Source organism: Bos indicus, chromosome 26 (assembly GCF_029378745.1).
Source record: "Bos indicus isolate NIAB-ARS_2022 breed Sahiwal x Tharparkar chromosome 26, NIAB-ARS_B.indTharparkar_mat_pri_1.0, whole genome shotgun sequence".
Classification (NCBI taxonomy): Eukaryota; Metazoa; Chordata; class Mammalia; order Artiodactyla; family Bovidae; genus Bos; species Bos indicus.
In genome coordinates, this window is record NC_091785.1 from 20,068,549 (window position 1) to 20,094,604 (window position 26,056).

The 26,056-nt window shown below is 37.1% G+C and overlaps 1 protein-coding gene across 1 annotated transcript in view; it reads right to left on the reverse strand.

Moving 5' to 3' along the window:
* HPSE2 (heparanase 2 (inactive)) overlaps window positions 1–26,056 on the reverse strand; it is a 724,439-nt gene that overhangs the window by 627,304 nt on the left and 71,079 nt on the right. Inside the window, exon 3 of the mRNA XM_019953208.2 lies at window positions 21,836–21,997. Within this exon, the coding sequence (XP_019808767.1) occupies window positions 21,836–21,997 (162 nt within the window). The remainder of the gene's footprint in view (window positions 1–21,835; window positions 21,998–26,056) is intronic.

A 26,056-nucleotide genomic window follows, 5' to 3' on the forward strand; every position in this document is an offset into this window, starting at 1 on the left:
CAAATTTTTTAAAATAATATTATGTTTTAAACCCCTTCTATTTTTTCTAAGCTTTGGTTATACGAAATTTATAATGGTTACCATTTATTTGAGGGTTTTACTATGAACTAGGCATTGTGCTAAGCCCTAAGCTTTTTCTATGCTGTGTGGTACTCAATTGCTCAGTTCAGTTCAATTCAGTCCCTCAGTCGTGTCCGACTCTTTGCGACCCCATGAATCTCAGCATACCAGGCCTCCCTGTCCATCACCAGCTCCCAGAGTCTACCCAAACTCATGTCCATCGAGCCGGTGATGCCATCCAGCCATCTCATCCTCTGCCATCCCCTTCGCTCAGTTGTGTCCAACTTTTTGCAACCCCATGGACTGTAGCCCACCAGGCTCCTCTGTCCATGGGGACTCTCCAAACAAGAATACTGGAGTGGGTTGTCATGCCGTCCTCCAGGGGATCTTCCCAACCCAGGGATCAAACCCAGACCTCCCGCAGTGCAGGAGGATTCTTTACCATCTGAGCCACCAGGAAAGCCCCAATCCCTAAGCATGCATATTACTTAACCTTCACAGTAATCTATGAAACTCCCCATTTTATAGCTGAGGAAGCTGAGACTTTAAAAAGTTATTTTCAAACCCTTACTGTTTATATTAACATCAGAATTCTAGTCCTGCTGGCCTTTCTGACTCCTATGTTTTAAGAATTTGCTAATCTTCACTAATTTTTCTAGATCATGTTCCATGTTCTTTTCTGTGACATTAATCTGATAATAGTCTAGGCATCTTTTGAAACAGGCTATTTAAACTTTCCTTTAAACAGAATAATCAGTTCTGAAAGGTTAACTATACTTTTATATACTGATCAGTTTCTATTCTGCCACTATAATTTTTTTTTAATTTTCTGTTATTGGTTTTCTAGCCCTTTGCCATTTCTCAGCTAATTTAGAAAATGAGTTACTGCTCTCTCATAGACTCCTTTCCCAAAGGAACCATGTCTTCCTCGACAACCATGTCCTCCTTGACCCCAACCAACACTAAACATAAACTGTAACAATTTAATTTCACATTTGTGATTAACTTTGTCATTTTAAATGATGTTTCATATTGGTGCTTATTCTTAAATGAATATTTAACACTTTGTTTTAGCTACTCTGGAAATCAAGAATACATATTTAACTTCTTTTTCTCCATGGCTCCCAGCACTGTACCTTTATACATTTGATTTTCAGTTAAAAAGTGATTGATTGATAAACGACTGCTCAAAGTCACAACAGAATATTGTTGGAATTGTCATGAAACTTCTGGATGAACATTCAATACATATCTCCCAGGGACTTGCACACTGAACTTGTCTGGTTTTCTTAGAATGAGAAAAGGGGAAAAAATGAACACTAAGGATCCACTGGACTCATTTTTCTAAGAAGGCATCTCACTAGACTTCCGCAAATGTTCATATTACATCAAGAAATAAGAAAAGACTACCTGTAAGTAGACTTCTTAATTAGCTTAAATCTATTTTGCTTTTTCAAACAAGACATAAAAATATGGAACTCCTGATGCTGAAGTTAAAGCCCCAGTACTTTGGCCACCTGATGTGAAGAGCCTATTCAGTGGAAAAGACCCTAATATTGGGAAAGATTGAAGGCAAAAGGAGAAGAAGGCAGCAGAAGATGAGATAGTTAGAGAGCATCACCAACTCAATGGACATGAATTTGAGCAAACTCCGGGAGAGAGTGAAGGACAGGCGAGCCCGGTGTGCTGCAGTCCGTGGGGTTGCAAAGAGTCTGACACGACTTAGTGACTAAAACACAACTCCTATAAAATATAACAAACTATATTACTCTCTAGATGAAATTCTAAACAGTTGAAGTAGACAATGACATTGCATGTCTCCTCTTTAAGAGATAGTTTAGAGCTAATGAAAATAAAATACTGTCATTTTGAGCTATAAGAAAGGAAACAGCTGAGAACAAAGAAATACAGAGATACAAAAACAGACATGGAAAACAGACCTATGCTGAGAGTATCTGAGAGTCTGTTAAAAGCTTACTTGTGTTCAGAGAGATTAGCAGAAAAGTACAAAACATGAATTTGGCAACTGTGGAGTAATAGGCATCAACTAAAAAGAGAGGGTAGACTGAAAGTGATGTGTAGCAACCCATAAGTAAGAAAGAGAGACTCTGATTAGAAGGGGGAAAGTACTTTATTTTAGTAACATGATATGTACACCCCTCAAATTTAGAAATCTCTTTCTTCTAAAGTCTCTATATATATTTCATGGCTAATTTGTATTCTCACCTAGGTAAACTATTATAATTCTATTAAAAATACAAACATACAACTGAAGAATATTGTTTTTCTCCATTATCTATGCCTAAAATCTAATCATTTACCCTAAAAAATAATCCTAGTAGCAATTACCACCCAGCCCTCTAAAATAAAATACCTAAAGAGAATTTTAAATGTCCCTCTTGGATTTATCCTATAGCCTTAATCCTCTCAATCTGAAGTGGTTTCTTAAATTGGATGCTCTTGTAAGTGATGCCTTTACTACAGGGACTCGAAGTCTTAGTAGGCCACAAAGGGTTAAATGATGTCACATTTTCAATAAAGTTAACCTGCATCCTATCATGCATTTTACAGTTCATATCCTTCCTTCAAGACTCAGGCAAAAGGTCCACTTCCCTATTCACAGGTAGAGTACTCTGGATCACCACATCTGAGAGAGAGCATTTAGCCTCCTTGTGTTGCCAAGCATCTGTCAGTTGTACCAACAGACTGACAGTTGGCTCATCTGTGGCTAAAAGTATTTACCTCCATACTGTGTGTCTACTTCTACACTAGTCAAAGCAGCCCTCAATAAAACTTCTGGAGTACATATGTGAATTAATTCTTTAATTGCATAATTTTTTCCAGTTGGACAGAAGTTATTTAATTTCCAGGAGAGAAAGTATTTTGAAGTGTAGTGAAAATAGCAATGAACCCCAAAATCCAAAGCCTGAATTTTAGTCCTACCTCAATGGCACCCCACTCCAGTACTTTTGCCTGGAAAATCCCATGGATGGAGGAGCCTGGTAGGCTGCAGTCCATGGGGTCGCTAAGAATTGGACACGACTGAGTGACTTCGCTTTCACTTTTCACTTTCATGCATTGGAAAAGGAAATGGCAACCCACTCCAGTGTTCTTACCTGGAGAATCCCAGTGACTTAGCATAGCATAGCATAGGCAACTACGTGACCTTGAACAAGTAGCCTCAGTTTACTTACCTGTAACATTGCAAACCTGGTCTGATTCCTAACAACACTTTCAGCAATAAATTTAATTTGGAAAACTGTTTATCTGGATAGCCTTTTATGAGCTTCTTGGAATTCTTGCCTAGAGTACCAAATGCTGGAATGATGACTTCAGCCAGGCAAACAAGAGTCCCAACTGGCACAGAGTGGAATGGATTATTTTCCAAACAAAAATGGTATGGAATGATAATGCTAAACAGGAATCTCTTGTGCTATGTGAGGCTGGCTACTTACTGCCATTTCTTCTCAAGGAAAAAAAAAATAGAACAAAACTAGTAGAATTCAATATCCCCCAAATACTCCAGAATGTAGTTTATCTTCATAACTAGCATGGGCTCTATTCTTCTCCCATTCACTTATTCTACTAAGAGGTTGATGATGACAGAAAAAATTTTCTTTTCCATACACTGGAAAGCCAGGACATGAAAAAGTAGAATCATCACAGATAAGACAATTAAATTAGAAAAAATAAAAGTAAACATCACTACCAGATGACACTGGTTGTGTGAGGTCCCACAGAAACCAGGTTCTGCTATTTTACTCATATGGAGTATGACAAAATACAGATCTGGAGACAGTAATGTGACAGGGACAAGGGGAAAGTAAATTTAAAAATCTGTAATACAATCCAGCAATTCCACCCGCTTGGTATTTATCAAAGAAAAGGAAAACTTTAATTCAAAAAGACATATGCATCCCACTAACCACAGCAGCATTACTTACAATAACCAAGACATGGAAGCAACCTAAGTGCCCATCAACAGACGAATAGATAAAGAAGATGTAGTATGTCCACATGATGGAATATTACTCAACCATAAAAAAGAATGAAATCTTGCCATTTGCAACAACATGGAGAGACATGCAAGTATTATGCTTAATGAAATATGTCAGATAAAGAAAGACAAGTGGTGTATGTTATAGCTTATATGTGGAATCTAAAAACAAGACAAATGTATAAATACAACAAAACAGAAACAGACTCAGAGATACAGAGAACAAACTAGTGATTACCACAGTGGGGAAAGGGATAAAGAGATGGGCAACATAGGTGAAAGGAATTAAAAGGTATAAACTAGCAGTTATAAATAAGTCACAAGAATGTATTGTACAACACAAGGCATTTTGTCAATATTTTATAATAACTTTTTATGGTTTGTAATCTATAAAATTAGGAATCACTATGTTGTACACTTGAAACTTATTATAACATTATAAGTCAACCATAATTCAATAAATTTTTAAAACTATTTTTTAAAGCTTTCAGGAAGGTAGACCAATTTGTTCTCCAGAACTCATATGCTAGCAAATTAGTCTGTCACCAGTAAACATCTCTAAAACATCATAAATAGAATTATTTAACTCAAAAACACAAGGGTGTTAGTTTGGGGGTTCCTCCTGCTGAGAGAATATAATCTTGAAGATATTTTAAAGGAAAAACCCATGCTCCTTGACACTGGCTTCCTGTACTATTTCCTACTTAGCACATAATCTTCATTCAACTAGGTTCACTTGAAAGGAAATTGCATTCTCAGCTCCTGGTCAGCTCTCCAGCCCAAATTCCTCTCTGAAGAGATGGGAGTGGCAGCCATAGCACAAATATGGTAACTACTCCTCAGGGTGTATGTGCAAAAGCTCCATGCTTGACAAGTATACCATGTCCTTGCCTTAAGAGCACAGAATAATAAGCCTCCTCCTCTCTTCCAACATAAAGTATGGGTTCAGTGCAATGGAAAGGGGAAGATTTATGGAAGTGAGACTCATCTATATGAGAATTTATATGTTTTCACAAAATGCATTGAGAAAATAGTAATCTTGAGAAAATATGCTCAGGGTAAAGAGAAATTGGCAATTGAAAGCAAGGCATAAAATAAACATTTTACTTGAATTGTTTATAAGAAAAATGATATTTTTATTCTGTCTCTCCTTTATTAATGGATTGGGAAGCCAAATGATCCTATTAAAATTATTCAAAAGATTCATTAAAAGCATCATTAAAGTCTTCCTTATTGGTCATTTTTTTCCCTTTCATAAAATAGAAATTTCTAATACTTTTTTAAAGGATCAGCAACTTTCCTTTTGTAATAATTATCACAAGGAGAAAGGGAAAATAATTTCTGACAGGACAAACATAAAACATCATTTTATATTATTCCAAATTAAAAATAAGAATTCAGAATAGTTCTGAACCAACACAGTCATTATCTTAACAATGTCTTTCAAAGGACAGAAACTTTTGAGTTCAAATTTCAATTTTTTATTTCAGGGATCATGCTTTTGATATATCTGAAAACTCATGACAAAACCTAAGGTAACCTAGATTTTCTTCTGTATTATCTTCTAGAAGTTTCATAGTTTAGCATTTTACATTTAAGTTTATTATTCACTGAGTTGACTTTTGTGAAAAGTGAAGGGTCTGTTTCTAATCTGGATGGATGTCCAATTGTTTCAGCTCAGTATATTGAAAAGACCAACGATTATCCATTGAATTTCCTTTTCTCCTTTGTCAACAAACAATTGACTACATTTGTATGGGTCTATTTCTGGGCTTTCTATTCTATCTCATTATCTAATTTATTTATTCTTTCACCAATACTACACTATTTTGATTATTGTAGCTTTATAATAAGTTTTGAGGTCAGATGGTATCTGTCCTCAACTTTGTTCTTAACTCAGTATTGTACTGGCTATTCTGAGTCTCTTGCCTTTCCATATAAACTTTTGTGTGTAATTTTGAGTTTCTAATTTTGTATCCTTTGTCTAAATGGGGGCAAATAAAATTTTATAACCTACAGGGCCCAAATCAGACCCACTTGAATTCTGATGACAATAAAAATGATATTTTTATTCTCTCTCCTTTATTAATGGATTGGACAGTTCAACCTCTACTGACAGTTCAAACCATAAGGGTGGATTAAAACTTGAAGGGAACGGGAGCTTGCTGGCCTTTTGTGCAGTCAGGTCTTAGTGTTGACTTGGAGGCCTTTGGGAGAGTTCTCACCAATTAATATTCTCTGGTGACAGCCCAGCCTGGTGTTCTGTGATGACCTAGAGAGGAGGGATGAGGGTGGGATAAGAGGGAGACTCAAGAGGGAGGGGATATGTATATATATATATATATATATATATATATATATATATATAGCTTGACTAATTCATATTGTATGGCAGAAACCAACACAATATTATAGAGCAATTATCCTCCCATTTAAAAAAATTTTTAAGTCAAACTTAAAAAAACTTGAAGAGAGAAAGCAGAGGGTGCTGCCCTAATGTATGTCCTCAATCAAGCAAAACAAAGAGGTAAGGAAAAAAGAACAAGAATGAAGAAAGACTGAGATCCTCCAAGTTGCTCAATAATTTTAATTCTAAATGATATCTACAGGTACCTACATGTAATATCTCTAATCTTAGTGTACAAAAAATAAGATATGTTATCTATAAACTATTCCTTTTAATTTTTATTTTACACTGGACTGTAGTTGATTTACAATGTTTTGTTAGTTCAGGTGTACAGCAAAATGATTCAGCTATACATATACATGAAGTGAAAGTGAAAGTCACTCAGTAATCCAACTCTGCAACCCATGGACTAAAGTAGCCCACCAGGCTCCTCTGTCCATGGAATCCTCCAGGCCAGAATACTGGAGTGGGTAGCCATTCCCTTCTCCAGAGGATCTTCCCAACCCAAGAAGCAAACCCAGATCTCCTGCATTGCAGGCAGATTCTTTACCAGCAGAGCCACCAGAGAAACCCACACATACACACAGATCTATCCTTTTTCAAATTCTTCACCCATTTAGGTTATTGCAGCATATTGAGCAGAGCTCCCTGTGCTATATAGTTGGGTTTTTTTGGTTATCTATCTTAAATATAGTAGTGCATATATGTCAATCCCAAACTCCAATTTATCCCTCTCTCCTTCCCACTTTGGTAACCGTAAGTGTGTTTCCTATGTCTGTGAGTCTGTTTCTGTTCTGTAAATAGGTTCATTTGTATCATTTATTTTAGATTTTGCATATAAGCAATATCATATTTGTCTTTCTCTGCCTGACATATTTCACTTAGAATGGTTGGATCATAGTAGTTCTATTTTTTAGCCTTTTGAGGGACCTCCATACTGTTTTCCATAGTGGCTATTACTGGTTTACATTCCTACCAACAGTGTAGGAGGGTTCTCTTTTCTCCACACCCTCTCCAGCATTTATTGTTTGTAGACTTTTTGATGATGGCCATTCTGACTGGTGTGAGGTGATACCTCATTGTAGTATTAATTTGCATTTCTCGAGTAATTAAAGATAATGAACATCTTCATGTGCCTGTTGACCATCTGTATGTCTTCTTTGGAGAAAGGTCTGTTTAGGTCTTCTGCCCCATTTTTTGACTGAGTTGTTCGTTTTTTTTAATACTGAGCTGCATGAACTGTGTTGGGAAGTGTAGTGCAAAATAGCCGTAAAAGGAGAAAGTCCTTGGGAAAATGGCGAAGGGCCAGAAGTACTCGGCTTTGCACTACGGACAGAAAGACATCTCCTGCCTTTGGTTATGCTCGGCGCCAAGAGTTAATAATAAATAGGGATGTTACTTGTGAGAGCGGGTTGTGGGAGAAGCCCATGAGTCATTTAGAGCGCGCTGTCCTTGAAATGTTTCTACTGATTAGGTGTTAACTCCGTATGCACTCTGCTGGCCGCATACTTTAAGCTCTTTTTTCCTGCTTCTATAAAAAAGCTTGACTGCAGAAATAAACTTGTCAGTCCTTGCAAGAGACTGTCCAAGTGTCCTTCTTTCAGGTTCGTCGCTTCCAAGTCCCGGGGAGAAAATCCCCAACAAACTGTTTGTAAATTTTGGAGATTAATCCCTTTTCAGTTGCATCATTGCAAACACTTTCTCCCATCCTGTGGGTTGCCTTTTCATTTTGTTTATGGTTTCTATTTCTGTGCAAAAATTTTTGAGTTTAATTAGGTCCCATTTGTTTATTTTTGTTTTTACTTCTATTACTCTAAAAGATGAAACAAGAAAGATATTGCTGCAATTTCTGTCAAAGTATGTTCTACCTGTTTTCCTCTAAGAGTTTTACAGTATCTGTTATATTTATTTAGGTCTTTCAAATTACCAGTGTAATTTTTCACAGAACTAGAAAAAAGTCTTTAGTTTTTAAAATTCGTAGGGAGACACAAAAGACCCTGAATAGCCAAAATAATCTTAAAAAAGAAAAATGGAGCTGAAGGAATCAGGCTCTCTTGACTTCAGACTATACTAAAAAGCTAAAGTAATCAAAACAGTATGATACTGGCACAAAAACAGATACATGGATCAAAGGAACAGGAAGGAAAGCCCAGAAATTAACCCATACACCTTCCCTGGTGGCTCAGACAGTAAAGCATCTGCCTACAATGCGGGAGAGTCGGGTTCGATCATTGGGTCAGGAAAATCCTCTGGAGAAGGAAATGGCAGCCCACTCCAGTACTCTTGCCTGGAAAAATCCCATGGACAGAGAAGCGTGGTAGGCTATAGTCCATGGAGTCGCAAAGAGTTGGACAGGACTGAGCGACTTCACTTTCACTTTAACTTTCCTATGGTCAATTAATCTAAGACTAAGGAGGCAAGACAATATAATGGAGAAAAGACAAGTCTCTTCAGTAAATGGTGCTGGGAAAACTGGACAACCATATGTAAAAGAATGAAATTAAGACAGTCTGTAAAATCATACACAAAAATAAACTCAAATGGATTAAATTATTTTTGAAGGCATCAAGGCTATCAACAAATTTGAAGAAAACTCCTCCTGTCCCAATCCCTTTCAGTTTGCAAAAGAATCCTTAATTTCTGAAGCACACGCTAACCAGAATTTTAAAATAAAAGTAGGAAACTTAGAGATCATTAGCACCATTTCCTTCATAAAAGCCCCTCTGATTCTCCTAGGTCAACTCACACTCCTATTCCTTTAATATAAACCTAACCACAGTGAGCCATAATTGTCTGCCGGTTTATCTTCTTATTGGACTACATTTCCAGGGAGCGCAGGAATCAGAACATGTCTTATCATCCACAGATCCCATGGTTCAGTTCAGTTCAGTCGCTCAGTCGTCCGACTCTTTGCGACCCCATGAATCGCAGCACACCAGGCCTCCCTGTCCATCACCAACTCCCAGAGTTCACTCAGACCCACGTCCATCGAGTCAGTGATGCCATCCAGCCATCCCATCCTCTGTCGTCACCTTCTCCTCCTGCCCCCAATCCCTCCCAGCATCAGAGATCCCATGGTTAGCGTGGTTCTAACTAATGATAGGTGTTCAGACACAGGCTGAAAAAATATTGACAAAAGGCAGATACTATAATTCTAAATTTATGAATGAGAAAGCTGAAGCTTGCCCCAAGGATACACATAAAGCAAAAAGAAATCCAGATCTCTCAATTCTGACATCTTCTCCCCCAATGTACCATCTATCAATCACTGTAACAGCAATATATTTTACAACATAAGTCACAGGACAATCAAATGTCTATTCAAATGAACAAAATGCTATTTTTCCCTGCATAGTATAATTTATCATTTCCTGCCCTGGGATTTCTTTGGAAGGAATGATGCTAAAGCTGAAACTCCAGTACTTTGGCCACCTCATGCAAAGATTTGACTCATTGGAAAAGACTCTGATGCTGGGAGGGATTGGGGGCAGGAGGAGAAGGGGATGACAGAGGATGAGATGGCTGGATGGCAATCACTGACTCAATGGATGTGAGTCTGAGTGAACTCTGGGAGTTGGTGATGGACAGGGAGGCCTGGTGTGCTGCGATTCATGGGGTCTTACTTCCACACTTACCCAGATTATGTGTAAACCTTTACCTGCAAATCTGCAACTTTTCTTCATACTATGAAAAGGAACATGTAACCTACAACAGCTGAGGTCATTACATTCAAAGGAAATGATCCAAAGACTAAAGAAACTATAGAATAGCTGCATTTCTCTTCTTTAGAACCCTAACAGAGAAAAGAGCTGCTCTGGGGAAGAAGTGTGGCAAGTGGGCAAGTGTGTTCATGTATATAATCTCACAATTATAATCTCACAATAAACTCTCTACTTCCTCCAAAATCTAGACCCTTATACACACACACACACAACACACACAAAGCAAATGCACAGAAAACTTTACTTCTGACAATAATCATAAAACTCAAGGACTTACTTCTTTTGGAATCTATTTAGTTCCTCTCACTGTGCATTGTGACAGTACCTTAGACATAAGCTTATTTATGGAAGATTCCCAAAAGGACAATCTCTTTATTAATAATACAATAATTAAAATAATAACAACAAAAATTAACATTCATTGAGCATATGGCTCTGTATTAAGAACTTATAACATTAAATTAATCCAGTCCTCACAAACTATGTAAGATATTATTTTCTCTATTTTACAAATGGGAATGAAATTAAGCAATTTACCCTAGTTCACACTAGTACATGGTAAGTGCACGATTAAATCCTGCTGCTACTGCTGCTACTAAGTCACTTCAGTCATGTCCGACTCTGTGCGACCCCATAGACGGCAGCCCACCAGGCTCCCCTGTCCCTGGGATTCTCCAGGCAAGAACACAGGAGTGGGTTGCCATTTCCTTCTCCAATGCATGAAAGTGAAAAGTGAAAGTGAAGTCGCTCAGTTGTGTCCAACTCTTCGTGACCCCATGGACTGCAGCCTACCAGGCTCCGCTGTCCATCAGATTTTCCAGGCAAGAGTATTGGAGTGGGGTGCCATTGCCTTCTCCGGATTAAATCCTAGGTCTGTTTAACCCTAAGGTTCCTATTCATATCTAGTCTCCTATACTGCTATGAAGAACAGAGGACTTCACAGGTTTCTGGTCCCTAAATTTTTTTATTTCATACCAGTAAAATATTTTTATCATAAATAATCCATATGTAACATAAAACTACATATATGTGATACATACATATACTACTTATGCACCAATTGCAGTAATATTTTAGTTACATTATAAAACATAGATCAAAATAGAAATTTCAAATTCATCAGCAATGTTTTTTGTGTGTTTTTTTAAACAATGATTCAAACACCTTTTTGCTCCTATTCTTAAAATAGTATTAATAATAATTTCTGGGCATTATATAAACTTTCAATAACACATATTATTAAAAATAACATGCAAATTTGATTTTCAAATAGTCTTCTTGATAATTCAGGCATTTTTTTGGACAGTATATTGCCGGATCATGTTTACTGCACTCTGTGGCTGACAAAGTTTTTACTAAAAGGTGAACTCTCAGGTTTTCAATTTTCTTGCTGTTGCTTCATGCTGGCATTATTATTAATAGAATTATATTTAATTATGTTTCTTTTCAAAAGTCCCTTTAAGTCCACTTGGCTGTGCACACTGAACTGCAATATGTTTAAATATGCTTAAACTAACAGATGATGGAACATTGTCAGTTACTCTCAAATAGGAAAATTCTCACCCTATTCTCAGAATTTTAAAATGTATAAAATTAATAATCTTCTGACAAGTTAACTGTCTAGTAATCAGAAAATCTTGACTCGATGGATTTCTTCATACATATCCTGAAGTGCCTATACATCCTTTGCCACACCTACCTGGACCTTAGAGATCACTGACCTAAATTCACTAAACTTCACTGTTGGATTCAACCAGACTTGCAGAGGGCTATCCACACTTAATTCACCATCCAAAAAAGTTGCTTTTATTTAATTATGCTTTGATGTGATGCCATCAACCTAAATGAAGGAACCTATGAGAAACTGCTTCTCATAGTAAGAAAACAGGAGAGCTAATGTATAAATAAATTCAAAGGACTCCTTCCAACATCATCTTTTACAGAATATGGGTGAAAAGCAGGAAGTAATCATCATCTCCTCAAGTCTCTTAACAAAGACTCCTGAAAAAGAGGACGTTCACTCTGTGATTCATAAAGACAAAGATTCTACCAAGTTGGGACAGAAATCAATCAATGCTCCCAAGTTTACTTCTGAGAGAAGCAGAATGTGACCACTTTAAAAATATATATATTCTGTAGTGATTCTCTGTACTATTGTCAGTACAATGGTGGTAATGTACAAAATGAACAGTTTTTGCAATTATATCCTTTTCTCCTATGTTACCTTTTTTTCCTGATCACATTTACTGAAATGTAATTTGTGTCTGTTGAATATAGTAGTAAGAATTGAGTTCAAAAACAATCTTCACTTATGTAATAGTTCATATAAGGACTTACAAGCAACAGAGTATGTATATTTGTACTTAAAACCAAAAAGAGCTGGAGAAAAGGGGAACTTCTAATCATGTGCTACATAACTTCATGACTATGCACTTATGTATGGCCACTGACTTTTATGCAGACATTTCACTGTTTTGATAATAGCATTGGGCTCATTTTAATATGTAAAATACCATCTAATTGATGTTCTGCTCATCCTCAGAGCTGCATTTTCAGATATTCAGGAATAATTCTAATACCAACTAATATTCATCTAGTTAGTATCATGCTTTCAAAGAACTCAAAATGCTTGATCAAGACATTCTGAACACAGCTTCCCATATATGACACATTTTCAGACTTTCATTTTCCAGGGGACATAGTGACTCATGCTTTATTTTACTAATTATTACACACATCCTAGACAACTAAGAATCTAAGGTTCAGAGTGGTAGGAGATTTATCATGAAACTACCATAAATTAACAGCAGAGTTCAAAACTGTTTCTGATTAGTTTTATCTTACCATACTGTGTCAACTGACATCTTAAAGCAGAGAGATTTCAGTACCACAAAAGCAACAAAGTTACCCAAGAGTAATATGTGCATTTGAAAACATTGTAAGATTAATCACAATAATAAAATCTAACATTTAGTGAATATTTACTGTGTTTCAGGCACTACACTAAGGAATTATGTACAAAACCTCATTTAATCTTCAAACAAGTCTCTGAAGTATGTAAGATACAATGATTTGAGGAAATTAAAGCTAAACAGAGGATAAAAAAACTTCCCAAGTTAACGGAGCTGTTAAGTAGCTGTTCCAGAATCAAACTCAGACTATCTGATTTCAAAACTCACATGCTGAATCAATACACGAGGTAGAATTAAAAGCTGCCTAACCATTTACACATTTCTATACCAAGGGACCACAATGATTCCTTCATTTATAAAAAGGTGAAACAAATCTCTTACTAGGAAGTAACTCCACACTCATTATCTTATTATTCAAATATAAGAACAGAAAATATTCCTCTAGTTCTGACACACTCCAAGGCAAAGATTCCCAAAAATAGCACCAAGAAAAAAGCAAAGTACTTAACTCAGGCAGGTTATGCTGCCCCGGAACTAGATGTACAACATCCCCAATAGCATTACAGAGTAGAACTAAACACCATTATAATACCTAGTTCTAGAGTAGGAACACGAAGGGCAGGATAGAGACAATCCTCAGACTGTTAGCCTGTCAGGATAAACACAGAGGAAGGGAGAGAGAAAAAAAATAAAACAAAATGAAAAAACAACTAAACTATTCTTAGTGAAAGTGAAAGAAAGCATTAGTCCCTTAGTCATATATATGACAAAGATAAATTTTAAAAGTCCAAGAATACATTTTTTGGCAATATGCATAACAAAATATTAATATCCCTAATATAAAAAATGACCTTATTATTCAATAATAAATTGACCAACAACTCAATTAAAAACATAGGCTAAAGAAATGTACAATTCACAGAAGAAATAAAAATGGCAACCAATGTATGGCTGGATGGCATCACTGACTCGATGGACTTGAGTCTGAGTGAACTCCGGGAGTTTGTGATGGACAGGGAGGCCTGGCGTGCTGCGATTCATGGGGTGGCAAGGAGTTAGACACGGCTGAGCGACTGAACTGAACTGAACTGAATGTAAAAAGATTATTAACCTCACTGGTTAACCAATGAAATGTAATTTCATGTTGATGTATGGCAAAACCAATACAATATTGTAAAGTAATTAGCCTCCAATTAAAATAAATTTATATTTAAAAAATTACAATTTGCACTTACAAAAAAAAAATGCAATACCAATCACTGTCTATTACAGTAACACAGATAAAAAATTGGAAAATAATCAGTATGAGCAAAGACAAGATGAGTTATCTCATACACTGTATAAACCAGCATGACCTTTCTGAAAGTCAACTTACTAAATGCATCAAAAATTTAAATGTGCATTCCTTTGACATAGCACTCATACTCACAGGCACTGCACAAAGATATATATGCAATGCTATTCATCACAACATTATTTATAATCACTAAAAGTTAGAGACGCCTCTGATGCCTAGCAATAGAAGATCAATTAAACAACTATGAAATATTCATGCTTGCATGTGTGCTCAGTCTCTTCAGTCATGTCTGACTCTTTGAGATTCTATGGACTGTAGCCTGCCAGGCTCCTATAGCCATGGGATTCTCCAGGCAAGAATACTGAAGTGGGTTGCTCTGTCCTCCTCCAAAGGATCTTCCACCAGGGGCTGACCCCACATTTCACATCTCCTGAACTGGCAGGTAGGTTCTTTACCACTAGCACCACCTGGGAAGCCCTCAGTACTACACTATATAATGCAAATAATTAAACAGATCTGGATCCTGTCCTTTGAAAACTGAAAGGACAATTTTCATTCCACTTATTTGAGCCCTTTGCTCGGCTGAAGTTAGAAAGATTGACCATAACAGGGAAGTATGAGCTTCTTTTGCTCAATTCATTTTCACAGTAATACAGTAAAGCTAACCATAGGAATTCCAGTCTACTTTGAAATCTAATTACTGAAAGAAGAAGTACAAAACCTACAGTACCAGACAATAACATGACAAGTGTCCTCAAAAAAGAATTTTGGAAAGCATCTTGACGAATGCCATCCATTTATAAGGGCTACATATTTCAGGCTGCCTGGAAATGAGAGTTGACTAGATGACTTTACAACATAAATTTTTCAAAAGTTGACTTCATTTCAGGATCATTCACTATGTTCTACTCACCACGTAGAATGCAGCACAATATGCATATTTGCACAAATATGATATTCCTTGCCTTCTGCGAATTTATGTTCTAAAAAAAATCCTAGAAAGTATATTGCCCCTTAAGGCTGGCTTTTAACTTTTTATTTTCTGTTTTGATTTAATTATAGTACAGGCGTCTGCCACAAAAGTTCAATTTACACCTTAAAAGAGAGGGGTTTGCCAAGGGAAGGGAGACAAATAATATATGTGAACCTATTCAAACTTAACAGACATCCAAATCAACCCTTAAGAAGTAGTCTTTGAGTGAATTTATTCATTGTGTATACAGCAGAACATTTTCAACAAACACTGAAAATTATCACATTAAGAATACAAGGAAAGAAATCTTAAAAATTAGAGCAGAAATAAATGCCAAAGAAACAAAAGAGACCATAGCAAAAATCAACAAAGCCAAAAGCTGGTTCTTTGAAAGGATAAATAAAATTGATAAACCATTAGCCAGACTCATCAAGAAACAAAGGGAGAAAAATGAAATCAATAAAATTAGAAACGAAAATGGAGAGATCACAACAGACAACACAGAAATACAAAGGATTATAAGAGACTATTATCAACAATTATATGCCAATAAAATGGACAACGAGGAAGAAATGGACAAATTCTTAGAAAAGTACAACTTTCCCAAACTCGACCAGGAAGAAATAGAAAACCTTAACAGACCCATCACAAGCACGGAAATTGAAACTGTAATTAAAAATCTTCCAGCAAACAAAAGCCCAGGTCCAGACGGCTTCACAGCTGAATTCTACCAAAAATTTAGAGAAGAGCTAACACCTATCCTGCTCAAACTCTTCCAGAAAATTGCAGAGGAAGGTAATCTTCCAAACTCATTCTATGAGGCCACCATCACCCTAACACCAAAACCTGACAAAGATCCCACAAAAAAAGAAAACTACAGGCCAATATCACTGATGAACATAGATGCAAAAATCCTAAACAAAATTCTAGCAATCAGAATCCAACAACACATTAAAAAGATCATACACCATGACCAAGTGGGCTTTATCCCAGGGATGCAAGGATTCTTCAATATCTGCAAATCAATCAATGTAATACACCACATTAACAAATTGAAAAACAAAAACCATATGATTATCTCAATAGATGCAGAGAAAGCCTTTGACAAAATTCAACACCCATTTATGATAAAAACTCTCCAGAAAGCAGGAATAGAAGGAACATACCTCAACATAATAAAAGCTATATATGACAAACCCACAGCAAACATTATCCTCAATGGTGAAAAATTGAAAGCATTTCCTCTAAAGTTAGGAACAAGACAAGGGTGCCCACTTTCACCATTACTATTCAACATAGTTTTGGAAGTTTTGGCCACAGCAATCAGAGCAGAAAAAGAAATAAAAGGAATCCAAATTGGAAAAGAAGAAGTAAAACTCTCACTATTTGCAGATGACATGATCCTCTACATAGAAAACCCTAAAGATTCCACCAGAAAATTACTAGAACTAATCAATGATTATAGTAAAGTTGCAGGATATAAAATCAACACACAGAAATCCCTTGCATTCCTATACACTAATAATGAGAAAACAGAAAGAGAAATTAAGGAAACAATTCCATTCACCATTGCAACGGAAAGAATAAAATACTTAGGAATATATCTACCTAAACAAACTAAAGACCTATATATAGAAAACTATAAAACACTGGTGAAAGAAATCAAAGAGGACACTAACAGATGGAGAAATATACCATGTTCATGGATTGGAAGAATCAATATAGTGAAAATGAGTATACTACCCAAAGCAATTTATAGATTCAATGCAATCCCTATCAAGCTACCAACAGTATTCTTCACAGAGCTAGAACAAATAATTTCACAATTTGTATGGAAATACAAAAAACCTCGAATAGCCAAAGCGATCTTGAGAAAGAAAAATGGAACTGGAGGAATCAACCTACCTGACTTCAGGCTCTACCACAAAGCCACAGTTATCAAGACAGTATGGTACTGGCACAAAGACAGAAATATAGATCAATGGAACAAAATAGAAAGCCCAGAGATAAATCCACGCACATATGGACACGTTATCTTTGACAAAGGAGGCAAGAATATACAATGGATTAAAGATAATCTCTTTAACAAGTGGTGCTGGGAAATCTGGTCAACCACTTGTAAAAGAATGAAACTAGAACACTTTCTAACACCATACACAAAAATAAACTCAAAATGGATTAAAGATCTCAACGTAAGACCAGAAACTATAAAACTCCTAGAGGAGAACATAGGCAAAACACTCTCTGACATACATCACAGCAGGATCCTCTATGACCCACCTCCCAGAATATTGGAAATAAAAGCAAAAATAAACAAATGGGACCTAATTAAACTTAAAAGCTTCTGCACGTCAAAGGAAACTATTAGCAAAGTGAAAAGACAGCCTTCAGAATGGGAGAAAATAATAGCAAATGAAGCAACCGACAAACAACTAATCTCAAAAATATACAAGCAACTCCTACAGCTCAACTCCAGAAAAATAAATGACCCAATCAAAAAATGGGCCAAAGATCTAAATAGACATTTCTCCAAAGAAGACATACAGATGGCTAACAAACACATGAAAAGATGCTCAACATCACTCATTATCAGAGAAATGCAAATCAAAACCATCATGAGATATCATTTCACACCAGTCAGAATGGCTGCTACCCAAAAGTCTACAAATAATAAATGCTGGAGAGGGTGTGGAGAAAAGGGAACCCTCTTACACTGTTGGTGGGAATGCAAACTAGTACAGCCACTATGGAGAACAGTGTGGAGATTCCTTAAAAAACTGGAAATAGAACTGCCTTATGATCCAGCAATCCCACTGCTGGGCATACACACTGAGGAAACCAGAAGGGAAAGAGACACGTGTACCCCAATGTTCATCGCAGCACTGTTTACAATAGCCAGGACATGGAAGCAACCTAGATGTCCATCAGCAGATGAATGGGTAAGAAAGCTGTGGTACATATACACAATGGAGTATTACTCAGCCATTAAAAAGAATACATTTGAATCAGTTCTAATGAGGTGGATGAAACTGGAGCCTATTATACAGAGTGAAGTAAGCCAGAAGGAAAAACACCAATACAGTATACTAACACATATATATGGAATTTAGAAAGATGGTAACGATAACCCTGTATACGAGACAGCAAAAGAGACACTGATGTATAGAACAGGCTTTGGACTCTGTGGGAGAGGGAGAGGGTGGGAAGATTTGGGAGAATGGCATTGAAACATGTGAAATGTCATGTATGAAACGATATGCCAGTCCAGGTTCAATGCACAATGCTGGATGCTTGGGGCTGGTGCACTGGGACGACCCAGAGGGATGGTATGGGGAGGGAGGAGGGAGGAGGTTTCAGGATGGGGAACACATGTTTTAAAATTATTAAATTAAAAAAAAAAAAAAATTTAAAAAAAAAAAAAGAATCATGAAAGCACAAAGATACAGAAGTTATGATTCCTACTCTTTCTTAAAGTCACCTACCAAACTTTCACTTTCATTTATCACTCCTTGAGTAACATGCACAGTGATATTTAATACTCTCAGATTCAAGAAGCTACAGGATAATACAGGACAAGATTACACGCATGTGTTGGAGAGTTAGTGTGAAAGAATACAGCATATTTAAAACAGTTCTATCACTGAAGTTCTCCTGGAATTCCTCCATCACCTTCATACAACCTTAAGAGTTTACTTCAAAAACCTTCTAGATTAGCTAAGGCTAACATTATTTCCCATACCATGTAAATCATTCACATGAAGATATAAAGACATGTTTAACATCAGGCAAAAATACAATCCATTTTTTAAAAAATATAATGAGGTCTACTTGTTTCTATTGACTGAGTTGTCACTAGGACCGTAAGGTTGTTTAGAAGATCCTCAGAGCTAGAATATCATCTGCCGCCATCTGAGGGATGGCTGTTTAAGAGAGATCGTGAGCTAGAATGCAGAATATGAAGGCATACCTCATCTCAACGCTGTCAGTATGATCAACTAAGATGGAATACCTAAGAATGAGGGCTTATTTGTGAGGTAGGGGCAATAGCCATCATTTTTAGTACACTTTTAAGCAGCTGTCATTTCCATCACTTTATTAATTTCTTACTATACTGACATTTGAATCACTTTATTAATTTTTTCCTCTACTGTTATCTTAGTTGTCCAATTTAAAAATAAAGACTATACCAATAACTGACCACTAGCAGGAAACAATTATGATACACTGCTACCCATATACATGAAATTCTGTAAACAGTTGGGGAGAGAGGTTGAGTGATCTATTTCTGAGATTTTGGAGGCCCAGTTTCCTCATCCTATTCCCACAAACTTTCATCGCAGACATTTCAAACATTATTCCACAGTTATACAAAATAAGTGAAACATCACCAAGCAGAAATCCTAGGGTAGGTGTTCTGAACATGTTGGTAAAGAAAGTCACTTCATTTGAGAGGTCTCTGCCCCTTCAACCTCACCCTCCTTACCAATATACATTCATCACCGAAAAGGGAAATATTTACAAAAGTTAGTTTAGTTATGTTTAAATATTATGTTTAGCTGTCTGGAGACCATGTTCTCAAAATTTATACAAGAAATCAAGGATTAAACTTCATAACAATTAGAAAACCACACTGTGTAAAATCAAAGAGTTAGTTAAAAGATATTAAAATAGTTTTACCACTGGTGCTAAAACGAAATGACTCCATCTCTTCCCAACACCTGGAACCAAAACCTTTCGAACTTTCATGTAAACAAACCAGGGCACACCAAATGCTCTGTCTGCAGCAAGGTACCACCTCTGCACAGGCATTTGGGTGAAAAATGTGGAAAATGCCTGAGGGCTCTTTGAAGCAGCTTGGGAGAAGTGAGAGCAGGAAAGAGGCTCTTCTCTAGGGTAAGTTTGTTTAGTAGAAAGTAAGCAAGTTGTCAGGGTAAAAGTTGACAATGTTGATTCCAACAGTTTGAACTGTGAATAAACATCCAAAGGGATTATGTTACTGAGAATTAGAAAAGATTCCATTGAACTCAATAGAGCATTTGTGTTTTCAAAGATAATATGCCTTCAAGCCACACTCTGGATGCACAGTTTAGGATTAGAATTACCCTAAGCTCTTTCTATGCCACATTAAAGAACACAGGATTTGACCTCTCTAATGTATGCTGAAAAATGTTAGAACAACTGAATTGGAAAATACTATACACATGTACATTTGTAAATCTGAGGTAGACTAAAGAAATTTGGAGAAAAATATGTTCTTTCCAAACATCTAAACTTAAACATAGTTTTACTAACCAATTTAGGATTTATTAGCCATAAATCACTTTAAAGTTTTCCCTCCTTAATGACCTATCCAAGAACAAAAAATAGGGCCTATACTTATGAAACCCATAATCCTCTTTTCTGCTCTCCAAAGTCACATTTAAATCTGGCTTTCATCTTACGCTGTTGGGTTTTTCACCAGTTACAAGATGGAAAGTTAGTAGAGACTTGCGCTTTTTCAAAAGCAAAACAACTTGGTTGCCACTCAGTAATTCCTGGTGAAATGCCAGCAAGTTTGTAAAAAATTTTTAAATTTTCCTAACTTGGAGCTTACAAAAGTAACTGTGAGATGTTCATTGCCCATCAGACATTGCATCTTTTTATTTTTAATATTCATAAACAAGAAAAAACATACACTTCGATTTATTCAAGTTTATCTGAATCAATATAATGCAGATCTGCCTTGCGTACCGTTAGGAAAATGGAGGTAACTCAGACTGCTGTTCTTAGTTCATCACAAGTCCTTCATGATTCTCACACTAGAGTGTGCTATTAGAATTTTTTCCAAAGTTTGACAAAGGCATGCCACTCACATGCTCTTTACAAGCAAAGTTTGCAGCAGCCCCGCAAAAAGTTGTTTCTCCTTTAAACTTTCACATATATTCACTTCCCTCCTAGAACCAAAGATGTAAGTGAATATGGCTCAGTCTCATTGCCTCTTTGCTCTCAAAAAGAAAATCAAATTCCCTAGATAGTTTCAAACTCTCCCAAAAATAGAACATTCTCAGCTCTGCCTGTGGATCATTATCTCTTTTACATTTCATCTTTATATTCACTGGGTTCACAGAAAGGGCATACACAGAAAGAGGAAAATAGCTGCTTCTTAGACACCAAATTTAGTAATTCTCTCAAATCTATTGGCACACATCTAAAAAGTCATATTTTTACAAGGCTTCATTAGGTTTTCATTGGTCCTTCTTTTGAGAACACACATGCCAAACCACCCATAACCTCAAGTCAAAATACATCTGCAAAATATAATAAATATTTTATATGAATACTCATCATGATTTTAAAAAGGATATGTGGAAAGAGACAGACAGATCATCTGAATCCCACTTCAGTGTCTCCCAAGCATCAAGCTGCTAACCAATGGAGACCATCAATCTACAGTGCTCTAAGATTCCAGCCGACTCCAATACCCTTACCTGTTAATATAAGATTACTGTAAGTATTGGAGAATTGCTCCTTTAGAAGAACCAGATGCATCTGAGCTGCCTTCTCCCGTTGGAGCTCCAGCATAACATCAGGGTGCTGGGCAATCTTGCAGCCTTTCTGTTTATCCAAGGCAACATCACTTCGAACAATGTCTAAAAAAAAAAAGAAGGAAGGCAGGCAGCAAAAACAAACAAACAAACAAAAACAAACAGAAACTATATACACAAAGTCCTGTTTCACCCAGTATGACAGAATTTGTAAACTACTACATTTTCATCAAAATGAAAAGATTCGGAAATAAACCTGAAGCATCTCCCACTTCACAATGCATCCTAAAATTTTCTCTGGTCATCTTCAAAATCTTTGGAGACTTCTGTTTCTTAGTTTTCTCTGACCTCATTTAAGATTCTCACTCCTTGGTTCCCCTTCTCAGCTCACCTCCAGGAATTATTTACCTCCTGGGGCATTTTCTTTTTTTTTTTTATGAAGAATGACTTCATTATTTGAAACTAGGGCCTTTTCTTTACATCTTTTACCATGGGGAAAAACAATACAATCTTGCCTGAATTCTAGTGACTATGAAGGTCATTGTCATGCAGCAATCTGAAAGGTAACTCTAGAAACTTCCAAGTTTTACATAACAAACTGAAGGATTTTAGGGAGAAAATGCTAAAAATTAAAAAAAAAAAAAAAAAAACTGTTGACATCTATGGCTTTGGAAAAGAAAAACTAATGCTCATGTCAACAGTACCAATAGGAAAGAGTTGGCTCTTTAAGCGATATCATTGACACCTAAAAGAAAACAAGGTAGGAGACATGAATGGTGGGCCATCATTCTGTGCAAAAGATTTTCAAACATATCAAAAGAGCCCTAAAAGAGAAGCTCAGATATAAAAACAAACTCATGACAATTAAGCATTAAGATGTATGGTTCACAAAGATTACCCAAATGTGAGAATAGTGCTCACTCACTTTAGATAAAAACACAGAAGCTGGTTGCAAATAATGCAATATTTATACATAAACATATTTATACTAATTTCTATGATGTAGGCAACAAGATGAACTCATTTAACAATCAAGTAAGTAACTAATCTCGAAGATATTCTGAGCCTTGAATATAAAATTAGAATAAAATGAAAAATAACTCTAGTTTACAAGATCATAATCGAAGGTAAGAGGAATAATAAATAACTTTTATTTAAATTACACTTTATAAAATTTTTAAAATACACTGCATCATTAAATCCTTTGAACCACTGACGAAAGCAAACATTGTTGACTAGCTGACCTATATCCTAAACACAGTATATTCACCTTTGCCTTCCTCTACTATAGAGAGTGAAGAGCCAAAATATACAATTCCCCAGCTTTCCTTGAAAGTCATTAGTAGCCATGTAACATACTTCTGGCCAACGCACTGCAGCCATATATCCCTAGGGGGTTCCCTGGCCAAATTAAAAGAGAGAACCTCACTAAGAAAAAAAGTTTTTTTCCTTGAGCATTTTAGTCCTTTCTATTCTTTATGCCTGAAATATAACAAAAGGCCCGAAGTTATAATAGCCATTTTGTGGCAATGACTCAAAAAGCACAAGGGCAAAAGTCTTACATACTAAAGATGGTGAACAGGAAGATGAGGTGAGCTTATGCCCCTAAGGTCATTACTGAGCTATCATATTTGTGCTGAAAAGCTTATCTTTTCTTTCTTGTTATGTAACATAAAGGCACTATTTGTATAAACCATTAATGTGTACTGAGTCGCTCAGTTGTGTCCGACCCTTTGTGACCCCTTGGAATGTAGCCCTCCAGGTCCATGGGAATTCTCCAGGACAGAATACTGGAGTGGGTTGTCATGTTCTTCTCCACGGGATCTTCCCAACCCAGGTCCCCTGCACTGCATGCAGATTCTTTACCATCTGAGCCACCACGGAAGCCCAAACCATTAACAGTAAGCTATTTTTGAAATCCTAAACAGATTTTGTTGTGGTGCACAGGCTTCTCATTGCTTTTCATTGCAGTGACTTCTCTTGTTGTGACCACCTTACTTGCCTCTTGAGAAACCTGCATGCAGGTCAAGAAACAAGTTGAAACCAGACTTGGTACAGTGGAATGATTCAAAATTGGCAAAAGATGTCAAGGCCAGAGATCAAATTGCCAACATCCTCTGGATCATTGAAAAACCAAGAGAGTTCCAGAAAAACATCTATTTCTGCTTTATTGACTATGCCAAAGCCTTTGACTGTGTGGATCACAATAAACTGTGGAAAATTCATCAAGAGATGGGAAACCTGACCACCTGATCCACCTCTTGAGAAATTTGTATGCACGTCAGGAAGCAACAGTTAGAACTGGACATGGAACAACAGACTGGTTCCAAATAGGAAAAGGAGTTCATCAAGGCTGTATATTGTCACCCTGTTTATTTAACTTATATGCAGAGTACATCATGAGAAACTCTGGACTGGAAGAAACACAAACTGGAATCAAGATTACCGGGAGAAATATCAATAACCTCAGATATGCAGATGATACCAACACCACCCTTATGGCAGAAAGTGAAGAGGAACTCAAAAGCCTTTTGATGAAAGTGAAAGTGGAGAGTGAAAAGTTGGCTTACAGCTCAACATTCAAAAAACGAAGATCATGGCATCCGGTCCCACCACTTCATGGGAAATAGATGGGGAAACAGTGAAAACAGTGTCAGACTTTATTTTTCTGGGCTCCAAAATCACTACAGATGGTGACTGCAGCCATGAAATTAAAAGACGCTTACTCCTTGGAAGGAAAGTTATGACCAAACTAGATAGCATATTCAAAAGCAGAGACATTACTTTGCCAACAAAGGTTCGTCTAGTCAAGGCTATGGTTTTTCCTGTGGTCATGTATGGATGTGAGAGTTGGACTGTGAAGAAGGCTGAGCGCCTAAGAATTGATGCTTCTGAACTGTGGTGTTGGAGAAGACTCTTGAGAGTCCCGTGGACTGCAAGGAGATCCAACCAGTCCATTCTGAAGGAGATCAGCCCTGGGATTTCTTTGGAAGGAATGATGCTTAAGCTGAAACTCCAGTACTTTGGCCACCTCATGGGAAGAGTTGACTCATTGGAAAAGACTCTGATGCTGGGAGGGATTGGAGGCAGGAGGAGAAGGGGACGACAGAGGATGAGATGGCTGGATGGCATCACTGACTCGATAGACGTGAGTCTGAGTGAACTCTGGGAGTTGGTGATGGACAGGGAGGCCTGGCGTGCTGCGATTCATGGGGTCGCAAAGAGTCGGACACCACTGAGTGACTGATGTGATCTGATCTGATGTCAAGGCTGTATATTGTCACCCTGCTTATATAACTTATATGCAGAGTATATCATGCGAAATGCCAGGCTGGATGAAGCACAAGCTGGAATCAAGATTGCCGGGAAAAATATCAATAACCTCAGATGTGTATATGACAACACCCTTATCACAGAAGGTGAAGAGGAACTAAAGAGCCTCTTGACAAAGATGAAAGAGGAGAGTGAAAAAGCTGGCTTAAAACTCAACATTCCAGTCCAATCACTTCATCGCAAATAGATGGAGAAAAAATGGAAATAGTGGCAGATTTTATTTCTTGGGCTCTAAAATCACTGCCCCATGTCCAAGGAGCTGTGGCTGCACGGGCGCAGGAGGGCTGAGAGGAGCTACTCCATGTTCAGGTCAGGAGGGGCAGCTGTGAGGAAATACCCCTCAACCAAGGTAAGGAGCAATGGCTGTGCTTTGCTGGAGCAGCCGTGAAGAGATACCGCACATTCAAGGTAAGAGAAACCCAAGTAAGGGTAGGGGTTGCAAGAGGCATCAGAGGGCAGACACACAAACCATAATCACACAAAACTAGTCAATCTAATCACACGGACCACAGCCTTGTCTAACTCAATGAAACTAAGCCATGCCATGTGGGGCCACCCAAGATGGGAGGGTCATGGTGGAGAGGTCTGACAGAATGTGGTCCACTGGAGAAAGGAATGGCAAACCACTTCAGTATTCTTGCCTTGAGAACCCCATGAACAGTATGAAAAGGCAAAATGACAGGATACTGAAAGAGGAACTCCCCAGGTCAGTAGGTGCCCAATATGCTACTGGAAATCAGTGGAGAAATAACTCCAGAAAGAATGAAGGGATGGAGCCAAAGCAAAAACAATACCCAGCTGTGGATGTGTCTGGTGATAGAAGCAAGGCCC